General features: G+C 36.1%; 1 protein-coding gene across 9 annotated transcripts in view; it reads left to right on the top strand.

Moving 5' to 3' along the window:
- LOC577880 (bromodomain adjacent to zinc finger domain protein 2B) overlaps nucleotides 1–25,180 on the top strand; it is a 92,270-nt gene that overhangs the window by 27,146 nt on the left and 39,944 nt on the right. For 8 of the 9 annotated variants that reach the window (XM_030972748.1, XM_030972749.1, XM_030972750.1 and 5 more), the window contains 3 exons: nucleotides 16,389–16,702; nucleotides 17,399–17,683; nucleotides 18,299–18,394. In XM_030972748.1, the coding sequence (XP_030828608.1) occupies nucleotides 16,389–16,702; nucleotides 17,399–17,683; nucleotides 18,299–18,394 (695 nt within the window). Of the gene's footprint in view, nucleotides 1–9,790; nucleotides 10,259–16,388; nucleotides 16,703–17,398; nucleotides 17,684–18,298; nucleotides 18,395–25,180 lie in introns of those variants that run through there. The other variant, XM_030972751.1, reaches the window with a different exon arrangement.

Genomic DNA, 25,180 nt, shown 5'->3' with positions numbered 1-25,180 from the left:
TTCTGTTCATAGCTGAAATATATGCATGAAGTGCATGCCTACTTGAGCGTCAATGATAGAGTGAGAAGGAAAAAAAATGAAGGAGCAAAGAAAAATATGAAAGTATGTGTAGACTGGCAGGGTTTGAGAGAGAGAGAGAGAGACAGAAACCTTATCCTGTGAGTCACGGCAGTAATATTTCCAATTTGCCATCTGTCACAAATAAATATAGTTTCATCCGCCTCATTATACGCACTTAGGATCCACATTTGTCTTTTGCTGCGTTAGACGATTGCTGTTTTCTGATACTCCCACTACTCGAGTCAATGATAGTTGTGGTCCCATTCGCATGTATGTGATTACCTGCTTCTGAAACACCCCCGATCCTCCTCCTCCCGTACCCCGTCTTTCCAAATTATGCGGACATGTAAATGAGAAGACATGGTAGTTATATGACGGTGTAGCTGGAAGGGATACAGTGCTTGTCTTTGAATATTATTGGAAATGTCTCGGATGATGTTTGCCAAGTATTTTCTCTAGCTGCATGGAGTGCATATTTGCACCTTGTTCGGTTTCTGACAAAACGTCCTGTGACGAGAATGTCAAGTGCACAGATATCTTTCTTGGATGCATATATTGTAGAATGGGAAATGTCACATTATGGTTTTGCACACCTATTTGCAGTTATTGCACCCCTTGTACATCACTGTTTTAGTTCTGTATTGTTTTTAATAGATTATGCATGGGCATTTTGCTCTAATTATCCACTGATTTACCCACTAACATGCACTGAATGACCATTTTCATATTAATTCATTCATAATTGATCTTTGCTAACATTGTGATGAGACATTTCATTTAACCCTTTCAAGCAGTTAATTCAAAGTGCATGCTAGCTGTTGCTAGGTCAGGTGAACATTCAAAACGATATTGAAGTTGTAACAAGAGCATTTTGGAGGAGGAATGAGCATGCTTAAAATTTTGAATTTATATTTTACACTAATTAATAATCAAGTTGGCTTGAAAGGAAAGAAAACGGAACATATGTGTGACTCACAGATCAACACATGAATGAGCCAATGAATTGTAAATTAATGAATAGAAACAAGATCTTATTTTCATATTAATGGCTGATTTATTCCTAAATTTATATGCATTTTTATTCTTTTTGAATTGATATTTTTTTTTTGGGGGGGGGGGGGGTGGTAAGAACTGGGGATTTTGGCTTGCCATTTAAACTGATACACCTGAGTCAATAATCGCCAGTAATTTGGATGACAAAAAAACGATATAAATGATACAAGCAATGTGTCACAGTCAAGTGTATTCCCTTAGGGAGGATATAAATTACCTGAATATTCACAAATTAATGTGACACAACCTGAATTATCCACTGGTTCATAATACTCGTGTAGCACTATCCAAAAATGTGTGGCTTTTATAAAGGCATGATAACAAGAATAGTAGATATCATTTGCCCTCTCTTGAAGTTTTACATACATGTTCTTCTTTTCTATTTTCTTGAAAGACTTGAATATATCATTTGCTTTGAGAAGAGAGAAAAGAAGAGAGAAAAGAAGAGAGAAGATAGAATTAGAAGAGAGAGAGAGAGAGAGAACAAGTATGACCTAAGTATAAATAGAATGATATTATGCCTGACCGACAATGTAGGGTAGATGTTTCATCTCTTGTTCAGCTGTAAAACAGCTTTAGGTAGTAGGGCATGGCGGACCCCCAATCCCTAGTACTATGAGATGATCAATTTACATCTTTGAATTGGCACCTGCAAGTGCTGCAATCTCTCTCAGGAACATTTTCCTTTCTTCTTCATCTTGGAGCTATATAGCGAGGGGAAGAAAAAAAAAGCATCCGCCATGCTGCTGATGGGTGATAGAGTAAGAAACGGTATGACGCGACGCCCTGAAAATGGAGTGAGCGCACTAAATAAACAAACTGGGATGTTACGCAGTTTGAGCTATTCCTGCAGTCTCTCTCTAATTTCCCCATACACAAGCCCTGCTAGGTGCCTTTTCACTCTCTCAAGGTGGTACTTCAGTTATCTTACACGACCGAAAAAAGAAAAGAAAAAAAAGATGGAGGAGAGAAGGCAGCGAGAGGAATCATCATCAAGGCTCATGACATACGGCATTGGGCCACTCCGATGAAAATTTAGCTGTGGTTGGTTGGGAGCTGCTAAACGAGAAATTTCCCGGCGGACGTGCCGAGGGAAGAATATTATTATTACTTTTGCTTTTGTGGCCTTTGCCGGGGTGGTGTAACATAGACGGATAAGCAATTAATATTGACATCAATGATGCAGCTAGCATGCTTTGTGGGCTATCGTCTTGTTTCCACTCCACACATGCTATGTTAATGATTCTCGATCTGTGAAGCCAGGGTTGGGTATACTATAGGCTGGTAAACTATGGGTGAAATCAAGTGAGGGATACACTTTGCAATTGGGAAGCTATAAAGGAAGGGAGTTGGTAGAATTGTGGCAGATGAAATTGTAATCATTCTTTTTGAATCGCGCCATAGTTAAGTTTGCACAGATATCTGTATGAAGCCTGCTTTCCATTTCTTGAATTCATATTATCTTTGTGAAAGTCTATTTTCTCTTCTTTTGTAACATTTTTAGTTCTGATACAGGGTCAGATCTCAGGGTTTAATCCATTCAAAATTGATTTAGGTATGTCCAACAGTGAACTCGGTACCATTTGTACATCAGAGGGGGAAATGAATAGAATGTACCATCACAGAGAACTGATCGGAAAGCTAGTTCAGTATAATGATTTAACAATAAAGTTCATCAAAAATAATGTTATATCTTTCACTATAATACATCCTAGGGGTGAATATATTTCGTCGCTGTTTTCACGAAGTGACGGTAGTGAAAAAAAATTGCATTCACTTTGCGTTACGATTTTCCTCACTACCGTCACTTTGTGAAAACAAGGACGATTTGTATCATCAACATTAAAACTGGAGTTGGGATAGCACTGAATCAATTAGAAGATTAATAAACTGAATTGAGTAGGATATAGTCTTTAGATTTTTTCATTGTCACACTTTATCAACAGAAAAAAGTAACTGATCTAATTTTTGTGGTAAAAAAAAAAAATCATCATATCATATATGATGATTGTTCTTCCAATGACACTGTAGATATGAGCTGTCTTACTTCATCATGCAGTTATTTTGATGGACTAAATTGACACCTTCATAGATTTAAAAAAAAGAGAAAGATCAAATTCCAAATCATGATTATAGTTTCAAAGTGAAGGTAGTCAAGCCAGGTTAGGGATCTGAGAGACAATTAATAAAATACAATGAGAATCATCAGCAGAAACGATGGTTGCTGACGTGAAATGTATCATGGAAATTGTCAAGTCCTCCTGAAGAGTGATTGGATGTTTGGACGTGGGGTGGATCTTGCCAAACCTCGGCGTAATTACAAAGATTTTGAAGAGCTCCGAAGAGCCGTACCACTGGTTATGGCACTCACCCTGAATAAAAGGGTTATTACGCCTCTCTGAACTGCTCTAATACAGCTCTAGAGAATAGCGATGGTAAACTGAACACAAAGAAATAGAAGTGCATCATTGCTACATTTTGTAATGAAAGGCAATCATAGAAATTCACTGCAATTGTAGGTTTTGTAAAACAGATGAGGATTTTAGTAGTTTGGTCATTTTACCAAGGATTGAGACACAGAATAGCCCCCCCCCCCCCAAAAAAAAAGGGTGAATTATCTTTCTAAGTTAGCCCTGTGAAGTATTGTGGAGTTGGGTTCTTTTCAATGTATTTGTCATGAGAGAAAACTTGCAACATTTGCTATTGTCTTGAATAGTTGAAACCTAACAAACACAAATGTATTGTACGCCCAACATTCGTAATCTAAATCTTCATGCGTAGATTATAATGTATTACCATTGCTCAACTTCATTGATTGTCGATTGTTGACACGTTATGAAATTGACTGTGTATTTGCAACAATATTCTTCACATACATGCAGAGTTACAACTAGTACACCAATACCACATACATTTTCCTTGCCTTTGGTAGACTGAGATATTACATAAAACCCCTTTTAGTAGAGCATAGATGCTTTAACAATTTTGACCTACAATGCGCCTTCATAATTATGCCTATTAAAACACTTGTTCTCGTCATTCAAATGCCACCCTTTTATCCATTGCCATTGATTAGCCATCAGTACCCTGATATGAAACACTATTCAAGATCCTTCTAGAAATTGCCAAGTTGATATATCGTCCATTTCTATCTTGTCAAGAGTGATTTCTGCTGCAATTTTAATGTCATCGAGCTGTGACTCATTAGACTAGCATTACTCAGCAGGTTATCTACATTTTACTGTCCTCAAACAGCTAAAGGAAAGGAGGCATTGTAAGAATTGATCACGAGAAATGAATGCTGTTTGACTTTGAAACCTAGGTTCTCCTTGTAACACAAAGGAAAATACATCGGTATAGGTTATGCTGTTTAAACTTTGGCAGTGGAAAGACTACCATAGGGCACCAGATGGCTTTGTTTGTGTACGAGATCAATTTTGTATTCAAAAGTAGATGTAAAGTGAAATAGCAGACAATAGTGTGTTTGCATGTAAATTCAGGTTTGCCACATTATTAACATGCATGCATGATCAAAGCTATATACCTCTTTTGTGCTCTTCTGATGTACGTTGCATGTGTATGTTCAATTATTAAGCTGTTTGCCAGCTAGTTTAGTGTACAGAGATGTACAATTGTGTGCGTGTGTGTAGGTAATTTTGTAATAAAGGCCTGAAATCTATTATGGCTATAGCAAGTTAGAATGGACTCTGTATTATTCGTGTAATAGAGCACAATGCACGTTACTCCAAGGTCCTCTAGAAGTATTATTTTTTATATTAGAGTAGCTTGAGCACTATAGAAATATCCAATATTATTCTTCTCATTGTTATTGCAGCCTGTTATGTTATTCCCATCAATGGTGGATGTTGCTTTTTTCATGAAAAGTAATGTTCATGCAATTCAATCATATATGGAGCAAAGGTACATAGCTAATCATAACTTATTACCTATCTCATTTGGATCTTATCTGTTTAGAGAAAGGAGAGTGTTAATATCCATTAACATAACAATGTAACTGTCTTTTTTCTCTTAATTAGCAAATTTTAATTCTTTAATTCAATATGACAGATACGGGTTAAGGTACCAAGTGCTTAAATAGTAATTGCCCAGCGAGGATAAGAGAAAAATAGGGGATAGAGACGTTACTTGCTTGCACGATGCTCATTATAGTTATTATTGTTTCATCATCTTATCAAAGGAAAATATGACATTTTGATTTCTTTACTCAGTGTGCTCTTTTCACTTGAACAGGAATTTTTTTCTCAGTCTTGTACGACTTTTGAAAATGAAAGTGATGGAAAATCATCCTTCCTATTGTTGAGAGGTTTTCTGTCAAAAACCTTGGTATTAAAACAAGCCAAATGAATTATTCAAAGTTCTTGCCAATGCACTGTGACATGTTCACTGGAAATATAGTGAAAGAATCCTCTTGTCAAAAAGGAAAGAAAAATAAGTGCCTTTTATAACTTGTAGTTTAAACAAGATTGCAGCCTTGCACATTAGTTATACTACTTTTAGAAAATGATTATCTCTTTCTTATCTGGATCATGAGGTTAACAGCGGCATGTTAGATATATATCCCATGCCTCTTAGGCTCAATTCCTTTCATAGGATTATGTTTTTCCATGAAAGCAAGATGAGTAATATTTCTGATAACTTATTCCAACAAGAACTATATCCTGTAAAAGGCACTCATGGAATTGTTATAATTTATTGAGTCTTGTGATGATTTCAGAGTAAAACAATTGTGAGTTTAGAGTTGAATATAAATCTTTTAAGATCAAATTGTTCTAACAAGAGCTCTCTCAGATATATCCTGTAAAAAAAGTCCTCTTTGAATCCTAGGAGTTTATTGGAGTTGTGATGATTTCAGAGTAAGACAATCTTGGGTTTAGAGTGAAATGCTAACCTTTTTTTAGTTAGTTATAACAGTGACAAAATCAACATAGTTATTGTAGTACTACTACTTCTAGTAGTTCTACTACTACTTCTAGTACTAAAACAGAGAATGATGTTGGAATTTGAAATATGCTTGTTTGGTATGAGACTTTGTGCCTCACAGTCTTGAACTAAATTATAGAAGTGATTTAGCACAATGCAAATCCATATTTATGTTGTTGACAAGATCAACCTAGTTATTGTAATACTACCAACTAGAGAATAATTTTGGAATTGAAATAACACTTGTTTGGTATCTTACTTTGTGCCCCACAGTCTTGAACTAAATTAAAGAACTGATTTAGCACAATATTAATCCAGATTGATTGTTATCCCCATTACCACCGCCACCACCATCATCATCATCATCATCATCATCATCATCATCATTTTATTGTCATGAAATCCAGATTAATATTGTCATTCTATAATTATTTTTTGAGTATCTTTAAGGAATGATAAATTTGATTACAAACTAGATGGAAGGTTACAATTGAGTTTCATAGTTTAGAGATGTGCTTCAGTATCGATCTAACTGACCAAAAATTGTTTTCATTTAGTTATTATTCTATTAGATACATAGAGAATTGTGGTAGGTGAAACCTAATATCTGATCAAGATGTCAGTTGCTGTTGGTTTTGTGTGTGAAAGAACTGTACTATTGGTATGAGTTTTATTTTTCAAATTTACTGTATTGAAGCATTTTGTCAAGACAGTTTATAGTGTACACATGAAACATTGTACTCTGTATGACTTATAGTTCGCTGTCCATGGTCTAATGATGCATGGCTTACACCATCATGCAAGCAACACATTTTTATCTGTAAAGAAAATATGTTTTCTTGGAGAGAGGCATGTTATATTCTTGAAGTGACTCATTATGAGAGAGAGAGAGAGAGAGAGAGTTTATACTCCCATTACAAGTACTCCAGATGACTGCTGAATAGCAGACAGACTTGTAGGTTTGCGGAGGGCCTTTGTTTGTGGTATCCTTACACACAAGATGTAGTAAAAAGAAGTGGGCTACACAGGCAGGACGCACCAAAAACTCTTTGTTCTATAGCTTGTGGATATGTATAAAGGGGGCAATAAGAAAATGATGTCTCCGTTCAGGCAGTGTTATATATGTGAGCTGGAAATATAATAGTGAGGAGTTGAGGTTTGGGAACAAAGGGCATAGGGAGGTCAAATGCTTATGATTAGTTGGTTTGCTCTGTTGGGTTTTATTCCATGAAGTCTTTTGTAGGGTATTTATCAGTTATCTCACTCTATATGCCTAGCCTGTGTATAATGTGAGCATGTGGTATTCATTGTAGCCATGTGGCAGTGCCTAAATACATCCATGTATGATGTCTATTGTGGGCTCGCAGTTTCCTGAAAGTGTGCTTATAAATAAAGGACTACACAGTTTTGAGCATTGTCATCAGGACGTAATATAGACATGATGTATAGACGGGGAGAAGTAGGTCCATGTAATAGTGAACATTTAGTAGTAGGTCAATTGATGTTTCATAAGGGGGTGGGGGGTAGGATGATATTATATCATCTGGTTTTGAGCCAGAAGGTTATTAACCCTTATACATTAATACAGAGTCAACGGCCTTCTGGCTTTGAACAAATTATATGAAGGTTTGCATTGTTCACTATGATGTAGCATATATTCTTGCAATCTTCTAATTGGGAAAGTCCTCCAGAATGAGAAAAATGGTCACTGACTCAGCTTCTTTTTGTTATCTTTATGTTTTATTGTTTTTCAAGGTCATTATAGAAGTATGAAAAATCATTCATATTGCTATAGAGGTCTTATATATTGAAAATCCTACCCCCTTGTCTGTACTCCATTTTTGCCCTCTTTCTTCGATGCACCAAAAGTTTTCTCTTTGTTCCTGGAAAAGTTGACCCAGCTTGAGGTTTTTAAAATATATTTCTTAGGAGTGGTGGATTCCCCATGTTTATTCTGAGCTCCTGCTTTATAATCTTTTTGGTCATGGAAGAAATATGAAATGACCTTTGTGATGCTGGTAGGGGGTCAAATTTGATGGGGATTGGGAAGAGGGAGGGGTAGAGGGGAGGAGGAGGAGGGGTGGGAGTGCGGCGGTAGAGGGCTTCTAGGAGGGGGATTTTTCATTTTAGAGCATTTGCCAAGTAATGTAATAGTCCACTCAATCACTCATAATAATGACTGGCGTTATGTTAATTGGCGTCATTCATTTAGTTTTATTGTGGTCGACCAAAACATTGATTAATATCAATCTAATGTGGACCAATGCTCGTTAGAATATGAAGAGGCATTTATAGAAATAGAAGAAAGAACTATTTCCAATTTAATTATTGTTACTAAAGCTTTTCATAAAGGTTCTTCTATACAGGAATGAACATCTACAGTGCAATAACTGGCCCACAGAGTAGCTTTCCTAAAAACAAAGCTTCTTTTCACTGATTGTTTGCTTTTGTTTTGCCAACCTCTTTAGTTTTAAGGTATACAACTGAAGAAGTGGAGTTCCAATATTATGAATCCATGGATAAAGTTTAAAGACGCCAAAGAGTACATGTCATAACGATACTGATAGTAGTTCAATTTGGATAAAGCACTATTCATTGGGCTTTTTTGGTAAGCTTCTTCGATAAGCAACTTGAGCATTGCAGGTATTTCTTTTTACCTCTTTCATAACCATTTACTTCACCTTGATCGAGGGTGGCAATTGGTAAATATCAATTCAAATGTTGCATAAGTAGCAGCACGCATCAGATTTTAAAAAAAAAGAAACGGTGTATGTCGTCACCAAAAAGAATGAAAACACAGACAACCGATTGGCAGACACCGCAGAATCCTGAACAATCACCCATTGACCTTCTAATTACTTCCTGTATGCGAATATGTGACCTGTGAAGTGTTTCCTTAACTCTTGAGTTTTGCAATATTCACTCTGCAAGTTACCTATAGCTGATCAGAGATATCTTTGTTATGCACTATGCTTCCTAATCAATATCCACATACATGGGGTAATTTTCACCCTCCCCCCCCCCCCCAAGCTATGGAAATGGGCAAACAGCCCCCATAGGCCTTGAAATTGTTCCCGTATTGATTTGGGGACTTATTGCATTTAATGGAATATGAAAGTACCCCTGGAATAAGACATTTTTTTAGTATTAATTCTAATTCATCCTAGGTTCTTGCTCCTTTTTTTTATTATTACAATACGAGGAAATCAATCTGGAAATCGAGTGGAAAAGTTGTAATTTTCACAATTTTAGAAGATATTATTGCTACTTTTTCTCCTTCTCTTCCAAATATTTTGCCCTGCATAGTTGATGGTTATGTAAGAAGACCGTTTGCTTTGCATGAGAATCAACTCAGTCAGTTGATAACGGATGCGGATTGATAACCATTAATAGATCTATGCTTGGTTAAGGCATACATTGTGCAATTAGTCCACTCCTTATAAGCATGTGAATTTATTATCTGACTTTGAATTTGACATACATGTATCTCTCATCTAGTAGAGTCAGATTTCAAATGAAATTATTTTACAAAAACTTTTTTTCACTGTCAACAATACTGATCTGTTACATCAGCTGTCTTGTGGTTTATTTTGAAATATATCTTATTTCATGTCTTAAAGATTGTGATATTGCATGAAAGTTTGAAGTTTAATTTGTTTGTGTGAAGTACATGGAATATTGGATGTAATCATTGATTATTTGAACAGATAAGATTATGTATGTATACAATACTTTCCTTCTAGGATATTACTTTGTGCTTTGTTGTGTTTTATGTAGGATCACTTTTTGCAAAACTATTGGTATTATTTGCCAGATCGAGATTGATAGAGAAATATTTTATAACAGGAATATAGAATGCATTTACCGGTACTAATAAGTGTTTGTTCTTATTTAGAAGAAGAAACACAGGGGATAGTAATGTTTAGCTATCATTATGTATACTTGTGCAGACTAATTGACTGTCAAATTCTATCTCCCTAATTAACTGATCACATGACATTAGGAGCGGGTGGCGCATGGTGGCAGCAGACTCCAAATCTGGACCATGATCTCTTCGCAGCCAGCCTCGCCAACTCCGCCGCCGCTGCCGCTGCCCCGTCATTTACCTTCATGCCCGACCCTGCAGGGGCGACGACGGCGGGCGCCCCTGCTCCCACCAGTCCGGCGTTCAATGCCCTCTTTTCAGACCCTCTCAAGCAACAACGTATGTTGTTTCATGTTCAATAGCAGCTTTCCCTTGTTTTTATCATTGTTTGCTTGTGAGGAATTTCTATTGAATGTCGTCGTGACGTGGAGCCATTGTGTATACCCCTTCCATAGATCCTAAAGATGTAGACCCCTTTTCTTGTGTCTGTGTGAGCCTTCTCCCTGGTATTGTCAAGTCATATATATCTAAGTAGCTCCCAATTTTTGTCTTGTGTCTGAATGCCGCATCATCATTATCAAAGAGTTTTAACTTGCAGATTATTATGTCTCCTTGGAATGCAAATCATGTGAGCTGTGTTTATATTAGCCCTCCTAAGTATGTAGATTCTCTGCATTTGTTGCTGTCGTACATTTTTCGTTATTACTTCATTTTGTTTCCCCATCAGTTTGCTCCTCCTTGAAATGTCTCTAATGATCATTGCCAGGTTTGAAGAAACAGTAGTTATTGAAGCATGTTATTTTGGTTGTTTGTCCATCTTACCTTCCTGCAAATCACTGTGTGAATGCTTTTAACCCTTTGAGTGTCGTAGGTTAGAACAGTATATACCTATCAAAATATATCATGAGCTTGTGAAAACAGGATAGATTGTGAAGTGCGGAGACAAGTGTGCCATAGTGGAGTCACCAGAATAAATAGAAAGTTGTCAATACATCATTAAAGGAGTTTGATAGAAGATGAAGTAAAATAGATTTCATTTGGATTTTGGTGAGAAATAGCTCCTGAAATGATCCCAGGCATTTCTTTTTCTTTTTTTCATCTAGCTGTATCATATTTTTCATTGCTTTGAATGATTTATGTATTTAGAGCCCGCTTGAGGGTTTTTAATGCCTCCGCCCACTGAAAAATTACTTAATCATTTTTTTTGTTATGGTCATTTGTTTTCAGTTTCTATTTCAATCCTGTAGACCAATTATTTTGCATGACTCAAGGAAAACAGCAGTTTTATTGTGACATATCAAAATCATACTATCATACATTGTAGTGTTTTGTGCATGTGTCAAATGTTTCCCAATCCTATATAGAATACATGTACTTTATCATTAGACAAAAACACTTTGGGAATGATTCAGGCATCGAATTTGATTACAGCAATTTAAATTTTACCCTTAGGATTAGAGCAGCAGATATCTACATTTACTTACATTTATTAGAGATGAATGAAAGTGCTACTATTGAGAAGAAAAGCAGTGTGATAAATTTTTCCACTTTGGTGGTTGGCAGAAAATTAATCTACAAATACAAAGACATGATTTCATCCACTATGTAATCAATGTACATGTGAGGCATAAAGACTTGTTTACAGTATTTTCATTGGGACCCATATGGCTTATTCACGATGAGCAGAAAACGGCGATAATGCATCGAATCATGCAAGGTCATGTTTTCCTTTTGTACTTGCGACATCTGTCAAAATAGAGAGATTTATTGAAATTAAAATGTATAACAATAGATGGATTTTCATAATTATACATTTTTCCTAAAAATAATAAAAGCGTCATAAAATTACATACATTTTGCTACCGGTATATTTTAATGAGTTCAAATTTTGGGCATCCAAGGGAAAATAGCTTGGATCTGCCTGCTTACAAATGATGCTTGCCAAGGAAGCTAGCATATCCACAACACATTTATTGTTAAAGAATAAAAGGAATATTTAAGAATATAAAAATAAAGATGTATCTGACTTGTAATGGGTAATGTGGAAAATTTGCGTAAAACTATACCCAATGCCACTGAAGACGCCTAAATTAAGATCGAATGTAGTACTATATTGCAGTTCTATAGGGTATAACAAAGATTCTGTAAATGGCGTTAATGCCATCCAAATTTTAAAAGATAGATGTATAGGAACGGGGGATGCTAGTCGAATTTTGAAAGCAGGTATCGATGCCTTGAATAAACACACCGAAGTACACTTTTAACCATTTCTACCTGCAGTTTCCGTCCATACACGCTGGTCATATTTGTCCAGTGCCAGTGTGTAATTGATCTTTTCCTGTCAGAGTCCTACACTCTCCCTAAAACCTCTATATTCTTTCATATCTCTGCTGAAAATATATCTCCAAGAAAGATAGGGAGGGAGAAGGAGAGAGAGACAAGATTATTATTGAAAGAGGAAATGATAATGTGGTGGCACAGCTAGTGAGTCACATGAAGGTGAAAATCACAGAATATTTTCGCCTTGCTTCTTTTTTTTGTATATTTGCTGTCGTAGTAGCATTGCCCGAGTTTATAGCACGTCCGGAGATAAGATCATGCCGAGGATCGCTATTTATCTTTCTCCCATATTCCTACTCATACCCTTGTCGTATAGTGCTTGTGCATGCATGAAGTATGCTATCTATATACATGAAGGTGATTCATCAAAGGTGCTGAAACGGGCCATATTTAGTTTAGTTATTTTGTTACTTGTTATTACTGAACTTCTTTCATTTGAACATCATCTGAAAGTACATGTATATTCTTTGTTTATCATGGTTTGCTTTAGCGCATCTTACAGGTTTATAAACAGTATAGATGCAGATCCCAATTTGTCTCTGTTTCTCTTCCACTCTTAGTCTCTATAACTTTAGTCATATAATTTTCTCTTTATATCTCTCTCTTTCTCTTTATATCTCTCTCTTTCTCTTTTTATCTCTCTCTTTCGCTTTGTACTTCCCAGCAGTGACATGTGTCTCCCTTTTCTCTCGTAATGAATATTTATTTTTCTCTCTCCCTCTCTCTTTATATCTCTTTTTTTGTTACCCTTCTCTTTTTCTGTCTCTTTGTCTCCTTTATTTTATATTGCATGGTCAATATGAAATCCCAGAGAAACATAGTGATTATATGAAGAAAATAATACTAAAATCAAGCATTCTAGTTTTTTAAATCCCTTCTTGTGGCATGTATATGAAGCTAAATGTATCTGTAAGAAAAATATGTTTTATGATAATCTACTAGATATTCTAAGAAAGGAGAAAGAGAAAGACGTAAAGAAATAGATATCTTGAAAATATTGGAATTACTGCTTGGATAATTGAACAATGTTCTGACAAAGCACTTAGTGTAAATCAGTTCTCAATCGTGATACAAAGATATTCCTTATACTGAGTGGCTTTGACAGAAGGAGGAAGGCAGTAAAGATATTGAACTGTGAATTCAAATGAATATTGTGTGTACCAATCACTTTAGGAACTCAACAGAGAGGGAGGGAGAAAAAAAGAGAGAATAGCTTGAACAAATTAATGGGCTTCCTACCTCTGAACTTATAAATCCATCCCAGTTTCAGTATGAATCATGATGTATGCATTTCCTTAGTTATATCTCAATCTAAGAAAGTAGGAGAATGGTTCAACATCAGGCTATTATATTATAACCCCCGTAGACCTCCTCTTATTTCACTTTCCCTCAGACACTGAAGATTTTCACCTGTGCCGTACTTTCTCCTCTGTACCTCTTGGTTTATAGACTCAAGATCTAGAGTGTATGATGGAACAATAGAAGATGAGATACATGTAGCTCAGTGGTATAGAGCAGTGTCTTGTGTTAACATGAAGGCCTGTGGTTCAATGCCAAATCGATGCACTAGTGCCTTTTGTACTGAGGTATTAATCCTAAAATGTGAATCCCTCAGATAGGATGCAAGGCCATAATCCTTTGGTTGATTAGTTTCAGAGATACACTTGCTCTCTGTCAAACTGGGTGCCTAATGCATAGTTTATATACTGAATTTTGTTGTGTTAAAAATTAGAATCTGCTTTTTAATGCCTATTTAAACACGCAGAAATGTGTTGGCCATGTTCTCCCACGCCCTATGTAATGATAATAGAGTTGCAAGCAGTACATTGGAGAGGACATTGTGCTAAAATGTGAAGAATGTATTTCCCTAGCTGCATTCACCTGCATGGCAGTGCATGGATTTCTATATTTCTATTAAGTGGGAAATGTATTTTATTTCCTTCCTGCGATGATTGCAAGGAAAGATAAATTATCATTTTTGTCTGGATGCCCACTTTGCTTGTGACTTTACAGTTTTTGTGTATATACATTGTGGATAATAGGCTATGCTTGCTTCTCAGTTCAATGCATGTATTGATAGATTTTCTGGACACAAAAGAATCTGATGATGCAGTTGGCACGTTGGAATGATAATGACGTAAACCACCCCGAGTGACATACATGTAATTCCTTTTCTAAAAGGAATTAAATTTGTAGGTCCATACAATGTATGGAAGTATCTCTCTCAGAGCTTTGTGTGCATGTGACAAATTAATTTTCATCTTTGATGTGGATATTTAATGTCATTACATAGAAATGAAATCAAATTAAATCAAATGGGGGGGGGGGGGGGGGCTTGTTTGAGGTTTTGCAGGTGCTGACTTTATAAAAAACCTAGATCTAGATGGAAGAGGAATGAGAGGTTTGGTCTCCTTTCGCTCGAGGTCACGTTAAGCCCCGCCCAGTTAGTTACACTAGTTACACTCCCCCTGTCCACACATAACATTTTCCATGATTAGGCATGATTAGGCGTGATTAGTTATTGAGTTTCAGTTCGAAACGATGCCCAAACCTGCGTTTCGTTAGACTAGTTTCGTCATACGATGTATCGTTAGTGAGCGTCCACACACACAATTTCATCTTAAAACTATCGCGAAACGGTATAGCTAATCACGCCTTATCACAGAAAATGTTGTGTGTGGACAGGGGGGTAGATGTAAAGAATTATTTAGCATCTCATAGATGGATGTTGCTATCACAAACTCCTGTCTATTACACAAATGTCAAACAGATGTACACGATGGTACTGTGAACCATCCTTTGACTGTCCTCCTTATTACAAATCATGCATTCTCATCCTAATAGACTCATTCTCTGCCTTTTACAAAATATAAAAATACAAGAGACAATAAGGAGGGGAGAACATGATTTATAGACGGGATGGAAATATTAAAACGAGAGCGCACATGAGGGTATGATTCCAGAGCATCCTGGCAGGAAATATCATACTCGGAGATGATGCTTGAAATTTGATTCATCATTCAGATATATATATTCTAGGAGATGGCAAAATAAAGACGACTTGAACTTGGGTTAGTGATTCAAATCAGCACTGATTCAATTTGCTGATTTGAATAATGTTGTGGGGAGAAATCAGGGATTTTAATTTTTTGATTTGATTCACTTCATAGTACTTTCAAATGTGAGTCATAACTTTAGGATCACTTAGAAAAAAAAATCTCAAACCTGGTTAGGAATTAGAGTTCATACCAATCCTTTGTTTACAAAGTAAAACTATTTCTTAAAGAAAAATATGAAATGTAAAAGCATGAGTGGAGGTGTAGCCATATTTCTGAAATATTCCATCAGTCTTTATTTACTATAATTTGCTTGTTGGAAGAAAAGTGAGGATGGGCTGTGAAAGAAAGACCATATGTCATCATTCTGTTGCCTCTAATTAGTTTAGATATAGAGAGAATCAGCATGAAACCTGAAAGTATCTTGTTATACAACATAACTTTCCTAGACACGTAGTTGAATGTATTTTCCTCTTCCCTAGTAGATTAAAGTGCAAGTGCATTTTGAAATGATTGTTCGAGTTATTGTAAAAGAAAATCATGCATGTGTGTGTTGTTATGATTCAATTTCTTGTAGAAGAGGTGATTTAAAAAAAAAATAGTTTGTTACCTTTAGCCTTGCATAGAATCTCTCTCAGAGCATGCTAGGTTGAAAAATATAGTGCATAGTTTTTTTTGTAATGTGAACTTTTCTTCTTGCAATTTTGATCCTTTTTATTGACTGTTATGTTTCATTTTTTCTACTTTGTGGACATTTCTCTCTCTATATATGATATATTTTATTATTGGCAGAAACGAATCAGTGAAAACAGAAGAACAAGGCAGCTGCGAATTAAATTAATTTATCTGTGTTGTATTTAATTTTAAATAAATTGAGCTGAAGTATAATAAAGAAAGTAAGCAGACAAAAACGAAAGAAAGAGAAAGAGAGAGATGACAAGACTTGCACAAAGGCAGAGGAGACTGTCAAAGAGAGAAGTAATCAGCATGTAATTCAGATATTTTAGTCAAAGGCAAGACGTGCTCAGATGAAGAATACAATCCAAGCTTCCTTTTTTCTTATCACCTTGTAGGTGGTGCCAAGACCGGAAGAGGGCGAGGTCGAGGTAGGGGAAGGGGACGCGGAAGAGGGCGTGGCTCATCCCTCCTGAGCAGAGGCACCAGCAGTACCACCACCTCCACCACCACCAGTACCACCTCTACCAGGGGTAGGAGAGGTAGACCCAGGAGGGTAGAGTATGCACCCCAGTACCTGTTTGGGGACCCTGCTGCCCTCATGATGGGGCTCAATGGGTCGCCCCTCGGAGCGAGCACCAGTCTCGGTTCCTCTTCACCACTCTCTCTCCTCGGGACCAAAGACGCAAACTCAGTCATCAAGGAATCTCCAGTGAGTTCTAATAGGGAAATAGATGGATTTTAGTAGGGAATTTATTAATTAGAGTATATTTAAGGCACCTCAGTTCCTCAGGTAAACCTGGATGCTTCTTAAAAGTGTAACCATTGTACTTCCTTAATTTGTATGGAGGTAAATTAAAGAGTGAGATGTGTGTTTATTCTGGAATAGATCAAAGAGGAAAAGTATATATACTTCTTATATACATATTAGAACTCATTTAATTTACAACTTTATTTGTGAAACAGTACTTTTTTCTTGTTCAATGAACATGTATAAATTTAGAGATTTTACAAAGACTTTTTCAAATATTGGGCTCTTGTGATGAGTTTAAGTGATACATGAAAATCCCTTTAGATTTCAATGTTTGTTTATTGGTGTAATTATCATTATTATCATTAGTAATTATTTGGCATCACCTGTGCCTTCTTAATGTACGGGGCCTCCTTTTAACGTCCTATCCGAGGGACGGAGCGTTTTCCACTTAACATAGCCTCTGTCTATAAAAAAGAGGTGGGGCACATTAACACACAACGTAGGCTTCAGTCATCCGCCAGAGTTGGATTCGAACCCATGATCTTGGTTCGACAGGCAGACGCTTTTACTGACTGAGCCAACTCTGCGCCTCTTCATGATGGATACTGATCTACCTTCAAGCTAACCACGGCATTATCTCTCTTAATACCTCAGAGCATGTTATTGAAAACACCGCCCCTGTCTCTGAGTCGGGAAAAGGGCACCCCGTCGCCTTCCTCCAAGCACAGCAATAGTCACAGTCACAGAGAGAGGAGCGAGAGAGGAGCCGCTGATGAGGGGAGTAGGTTAGAGGAAGGGGGCCTGACCGATTCCGACGGAAGCCTGTCGGACCTGGAGGCAGGGATCCTGAGCTCCGGTGGGAGCCACCCGGACAGCAGCAGCGGTGGCTCCATCTCGGATTCGGAGTCGGAGGATAAGGAGATGGCGGCAATAATGGAGGTGGGTGCACGGTGTGATGATTTGCATCCAGGGTGGTGTATGTGTGTGGATGATGTGAGCGACCATCTCAGTCAGTGCCATCTCTGGCATCTGCGTATGAGCAAACAATGTTGTATTCTCAGTTTCTACCCATAAAAGGGATCCAATTGCCTATAGATCACGTGTGTATTGGTAAGAGACATGCAACCCCCCCAACCCCCCAAGAAAAAAAAAATAGCAAACAAACCAAACACAAAAACAGTATGAGCAACTATATGAGCTCTTTCCAATGAGCACAAGGGGGAAAACAATTATTTGAAATTAAACCCGTCATGGCCATTAACAAGAATTAATTTCTACATCTTCTTGTCTCCTTACAAGTCTTGATGCCCCAAACAAGCCAAACAAATTATTTCCTTGACTGGGCTTTAAAGTTAGATGGGAAATTTATCTTATGCAACTGCCAGGCTCAACCCATGTTCCTGTCTTTCTCCCTCTCTCTCTCTCTCCCTCTCTCTCTCTTTCTCTCTCTATTTCTCTCTATCTCTCTCTCTTTCTCGCTGTCTCCGTCTCCTCCATCCCCCCTCTCTCTCTCTCTCTCTCTATTTCTCTCTCTCTTTCTCCTTTCTCCTTCAGACCAAAAAGCAGCTGGAGGCCAAGAAAATGGAGCTTCTTCACCAGCAAGAGCAGCTTAAGAAACAACAGCACAAAGCTCAACAGAAGAAACACAAGGTCAGTTCCATATTATACTTTGATGATCTTTATCAATTCTCATCCATAATCCCTGGAATTTTGTGCATGTATTTATCCCCTCGTCAGGAGCAATATTAAAGAGAAGGTTGAGTTCTGGGAAGAGGTGAAAAATAATTTGTGAGCGTTATTGTATTATGCAAGTGTGGAAGAACATCAGAGAAAAAATATTCCCTGAAAAGCATGGCTCTTCAAATGCCTTAGTATTTTAAACATGGAATGTAACATCATAAAAATCGGGACGGATTTTTACACCACATGTTCATGTATTTCTTTATATAATTTGGATGATTCCAGAACCTTGCAGTACAAACCAATACGTATATGCTAGATGATCAACCTTTTCTGATAGATTCCACAGCGTTTCTTTCACAATGCAATCGCTTGACCAGAACTAATCTTTATCTTTAAGGAAGCATCTCTTAACATATTGCTAATGGGAACTGGTGGTCTCTGTATTAAGCCTATGGGAATGAGAGAATTTGGTTGTCAACTGGTTACAGTGAATCTTAAAAAGGAGTTTTGGTTATAGAAATGCTCTTTTTGCATCTTTCAATGATTCTGAATCGTATTTCATGCAGGTGATAGGGTTGTTTGGGAACAGCATGTGAACAAACTGATGGTATTTATCTTAAAATTATGTTTACCTACATGTATATTTGAAAGTACAACTCACATGTGCACACATGAAAACATGTGTTGTGCACATGGTTGCGACTACAAGTTTGACTTGATTGGCTGTCATACATTTCTACCAAAATTGTACCGTCTTGATTATGTGAGAACTTTATTTTCTGTCATTACCACCAAAACTCAAGTTTACCTCCCAAACTCAAGATTACCTGTAATGATTCGAGGGAATTGTCTCTTGGAAAATTAAAATTAAAAAAGAAAAGAAAAGAAACAATGAAATTGAGTTGCATTATCCAAGGTGTCCACCTGAATGGTATGATTTGCATTTTTTCTTGCTAATCAATTGCTTTCCACGGTTTCCATGTTTGAAATACGTTACCCCCCCCCCCCCATCCCTCTCACAACTTTAATCTAGGAAAATCTTTCATTTTCTATCATGTTACCAAATTTTCATTGATTTTGATTGAAGCATGAAAACAATGTTTTAAAAATACATGACATTTATGAAAACATGTATAAGCTGTCATAATGAATGCACCTGAAGATCACTTTTAGTTAAGAGTTTATTTGTGTATGTTATTTCTTTATTTCTTTCATGTTGACATATAATGAATCTGGCTCAATATGATTATGTGTATACATACATGTAGGACTTACAATAAACATACCAGGGGTCAGGGTAGTTTATGTATCTAGTTATACTTTATATTTTGTAGCTTATCAAGGGCAATCCTTAAAGTAGTATATTAGGCAAAGTTCAGATTCAGTGTACCTGGTGTACCATTTGGTTTTTAAATAGTTCAAGCTATCTAGACATTTGTTTTGTTCTTCAATTATGTCTGAAATACTAGTAGCAAAAAAAAAGATTAAAAAGATTAAAAATAACCAGAACTAGTGCTGTTCTTATGGCCAAGGCAGTAAGAAAAGTTATACACATTCATATTCAATATGTTTGCCAGTGCATTCATCAAATATAGAAAATCTGGGACTAATAATCGAACAATAATATTACTAATGGATACAACGTGGTACACGAATGGAGGTATGCAACTGCACATGTTCATGTATATTATGTATCCAACTCTATTCTTATATATTATTTGTTGTCCTGTTTCCTGTTCATGTGTTGGAATCGTTAGTTCCCTATTTCTTTTCTTTTTTTTCTTTAACCAAAAATCTGACCTCTGGCCGATATCCTGTCAGGGAATTATTTTTCAGGACTACAAGAATATATTTAATATGTTCATAACTAAGACTTCCTGTTTTGTCTCTCTGTGCTTGTAATTGGCAGGGGAAATGGAATAAAATTTCTATGATACAAGGCAGGATTTTATTTAAGAGAAAACAAAAAGAGGTTTAAAGTATGGTAGATGCCATTTTGATGGTACATAATTATGGTTGATTTTATTTTTAGTCTGGATTGTTGATCAAAATAGAGAAAAATATGTCTTTCGTTGATAGATATCTTACACACCAAAGAGGATGGTATACAATTTCAGACAAAAACTAATTAATCTTGATTTTTCTTTAAATAACTTCATTATGCTGTACTGAAGGAGGTAACTCATATTTTCCGGAAAATGATGTCCAAATAATTTGATATATTCATGGTCCTCGTGTGTTACACAACAAATAATCATATCAGCACTCAGTACTCTGTACTCTTCAAAATGAATAGATAGGAATAGATTATACCGATTAAGAAAGAAAACACTTTACTTATATTCACATTTACATGAATATACCACCATTTGACGGTAAATAATAAAGGATATCTTTCTTTTTTTATCTGAAAAGAATATGATAGCAAAATACATGTAGCTTACAGAGTGTGATTAAAATAGGGGGAAAAATGAAAAAAATAATTAAAAACAAGCCAACACGTATCTGTCATAGTTTTCCTGTGATATCTCAGGCAAGGAACAGGTGTGGGTATGCCAGGGAAAAACACTAACTGTTTGCTTATGAGAAGGATAACATAAAATCAGTCCCTATCTATTTAGGCTTAGTGTTTTGGGTTAAGGGATGAAAATTAATTAGGAAGTATGAGTGAATCACACAGGAGTTGTAAAATGAATGGCTTGAAAATGTATGAAGATTGAGAGAGGAAGAGAGAGAGAGAGAGATGGGGAGTGAGGGAGAAAGAGATAGAGAGAGAGAGAGAGAAGTTAATATATTCCTGTCATGTTATATGTGTATATGTCTCATTGTTAATTTCAATTCATGTACATGTAAATGTATGTGTCCCTCACTGTACAATACACCTGAATCAGTGTAGAACAAGAATGTTGATCTGTTTCAGGCCATGATCACATTGCATTTGAGATCAAGCATTCAAGACCAAAGTTCATGTTCATGCTGAGCGTGATCTCGATCATGCCATTGTACCACCGTCATGATTAAAGTCAGCCATTGTGCCTTATCGATACAAATAATGACAAATATCCATTCTGACCTCATTGTTGATTGTATTCAATCCTTGTATTCATGTATTTGTCCAGAACCTCCCTCCGTTAGATCATGTGTATATATGTCATCATAATCTATATTCTGTAGATGTATATGTCATATAGATTTATTTTGTGTTAAACTTTCTCAAAGCCTTAGAAAGAGAACCCCCAAACTACTTTTCTCCATTTTCCCAAAGGGTGTTCATGTGGGGCAGCAGTTGTCTTCCCATTTCATTACTGACATCATGCCAAATTAAGAAGAGTTGTAGAAAACAGATTGGGTAATAGAAGTGCTAGCTGTTCAACATGTGAGGGGCAAATCAATGAAAGTGCATCAAATAATATTTACCCTGTATGACATATATGTATGTCATTGATCTACATTTGCCACACTCAACCCAGGTGATGTAAATGGGTACCTGGCAGGAATTAATTCTTTGAAATGCTAGAGCGCCGCAATGGCAGCACAGCTAAAGCCGGGGTAATAATCTCCAAGTTTAAAAGCGCTTAGTGATTGTAATAAGCACTATATAAAAACAGAGTGTTATTATTATTAGAAATTATTATTCCACGTTCATGTACATGTATTTTATCCAAGAAGAAGAATCTCTCAATATGACCATTGAATAATGGTGCTTTCTCTTATTACTACCATTAGTCGTAGTTGTGTCAAGGTCACAAAACTTTTAAATGGGATGAAATATATTGGTAAATGTCATATGTTGTACAGGAGACACTGCATGGAGTGGCCCTTTAGGTTTTATGCTGGACTCCATTCTTGGGTAGATGTCTGGAGCAGCATAGTGGAGTCCATGTTCTCCAAGCTGCTGTACACAAATTTGGGAGGGTTGTAGTGGTGGAATATTGTATGGCTATGAGTCTGTGATCCATGTTAATATAAAGCATTGTACAGTCAAACCTGCTTTAGTGACTACCTGTCTACAAAGACCACATTTTTGTTTCCCTTGAAATTGGTTTCTCATTGAAACTATACTAAAGGAACCTGTCTACAAAGACCACTTTTTGTGTTTCCCTTGGGCGGTCGCTAAAGACAGGTTTGACTGTAGTATGGACTGCAAGTATGGTGATGGAAGGGGGGTAGAGTCGTTCCTTCTCTCTGAGTCTCTCTCTTTTTGTTTTAGACCATTCACTATACATTCTGTATCTAACCACCCTCTAACCCCCTCTTAGGATGGAGATGAGGAAAGTGATACTGAAACGTCAGAGGTGATTTCACTGTTTGTGACTGTCCTGTGAAAGTTTTGTGACTAAAAAAAAAATATATAGAGAAGTGAAATGTGCTCCATGTTTTCTTTGCATGAAATTTTGTGACATTGTTTGGTTACTTGTGTTTTTGTTAAATCATGTGCTGCTTGTTTTATGCTGTAGAAATAGAAACACATGTTGGTATTTAGAGCTTCTTTGTTTCTTGTTTTTGTTCTGTATTTGATTTATTTTTTTTTAATTGAAAAATGGGAGGGGGCTAAGCTCATATTCTTTTAAGGATAATTTTACAATGCAAGTTGGCTCTCTATAATTTATGCTTGATAGGATCGAAAAAGGATATTCCAGAATCACATGATATTAATGATAATATTAATGATATTATTAATGATATTATTATTTTTATCAAATGCTTAGTACAAAGTTCCTTAGTCGTGCTCTACCAAAATTGACACGAGTCAAATGATTACAATGAATTTAGTAAAACCTTCATAGTCTGCAACTATGCAGTTATAAAAGCATGATTACAAATAACAAATTTCCAACAATTAAGATCCCCAAAGAAAGACCGTACAAATTGGCACGAGTTGTAAAAATCCCAGGAACTAAAGAGATATTCTAAGATAAGACTTAGTTTAATACACACATCAATGATGAATTACAATACCATAACAATTAATTGATAAGAAGAAGTTCTTCTTGCTTTTCTTAGAAAATCCTTTGAAAAGTACCTCTGTTCTGTCGAGTACCTGTATTTCATTTTCTCCTTGTGGTACTAAATGTAAACATCAGGATTTTTTAATTTTAAAGACATGTTGCCATGACGATGACAAGTCACCGAGTCTTCTGATCACCATCAAAACAGATATATTTTGCAATATTCATAAGAGCAAAATTGTACTGCATTAGAAACTTTATCTTTATCCTTAGTTCTTGATCCATGGCAGAATATTATAAAAGCATTTTACGCTTTGGGAATTACCTCTTTTTATTACAGTTATGAAAGGAAAATTTCAAATACATTTCGAAGCTTGTATATTGGAGAATGGCACCAATCTTTATATCTCTTTACATCATCAAATGACAAGTAAAAAGATATTTGTACCATGGAGAGTTACATTGTTAATTCCTGTATCACTTTAACCTTCTCTTTCTGAAAAAGACACAACTATATTACAAAGAACATTGAACCATTCGCGCAGAATTAATGCTTGCTCATACAGTATAGTATTGGCCCCGATATTTTATATAACACAAAGGATTTCTTGGGGCGAGATACACAATATATATATATTGTGCAAATCAATTGTGCTACATATCTAACATATATGATGTGTTGCAACAATGTAGGCTGCAGTATGTGTAACTTAATATAGCAATTTGTGTGTGTGTATGGCTCATAAAAATCACTATGTACTTTGTCCATTTTTTCTAGTGTTGAGCTCTGTGCATTGTTAGCATGGAGTCTCGTTGGTTGTTCATTATCGAATCCTCCATGTTTTTAAAGCTTACATTATAATGCAAGGTGAAATGCCCTTGAGCTGAGTAGCATATGAGTGCATGAGCAATGCTTTTCTCATGTAACCTTTATTGCATGCTTGTTTGTTTGAATATCAGATGTTCCATTGCTTGATGTGTACTGATGTGACGTTAGCAACAAACACTGCACAAAATAAGTTAGCCGTAATGAGATAAGAATAGCTGTGGTATTATAACACAGTTTAACATAAATTGTCAATGTGATATATATATAAGCTTCAAAATTATGAACTTTGTTACTTGGTAATTTATAAATTCTCTGTGTGTTTAGGGTTGGCAGTTTTAGAGAGAAAAATGTATACCGGTAGTTAAAGCATAAACACATTACAGCACAGATACAGAAACTATGAAGACATTAAAATCTTCAGAAGTGGATGTTCAAATGAACAGTTAGCAGTTAAGTTTGGATTGTAAGTCAGTTTTATTTGTAGTCTGTTGTTCAGGTTTGCCAAGGCAAGTTTAACAAAGAAGAGAAAATTCTGATTCAAAATAAATGCTTCCAAAGATTAGTTTGTTTGTCAATGTAAAATTGAATTTTAGACTGGCAAAGGATTTTTTTAAATGTCAGCTTCATTCTTTTTTTAATTCCCTTGTTTGTATAGCTTTATGGAACAGGTGACATGCTTTTGAAATTACAGTTTTAATCAAAGCATAAGATTGTTCTGGTGGGCCTTTCATTTATCCCCTATTCTGAAATATGGCAGTTGCCAGTAATTTTATCTGTGTGACATTTTCAGACAGATTGTGTAATTTGATATTCCTTCGAGCACTCAAGATGAGCACTAGTTTTCATAGCTACATATACGTAGGCAGTGCAAATACTGGCTACAATACACACAAGGATCGTATATTACCTTGTAACAGCCTTCATGGAGTACTATTGTAACCTCATTAAATATTGTTCAAGACTTGGTTAAACTTC

This window comes from Strongylocentrotus purpuratus, unplaced genomic scaffold (genome assembly GCF_000002235.5).
Source record: "Strongylocentrotus purpuratus isolate Spur 01 unplaced genomic scaffold, Spur_5.0 spur5_scaffold_6, whole genome shotgun sequence".
In the NCBI taxonomy this organism is placed as follows: domain Eukaryota; kingdom Metazoa; phylum Echinodermata; class Echinoidea; order Camarodonta; family Strongylocentrotidae; genus Strongylocentrotus; species Strongylocentrotus purpuratus.
This window is presented reverse-complemented; position numbering and strand designations above follow the sequence as displayed.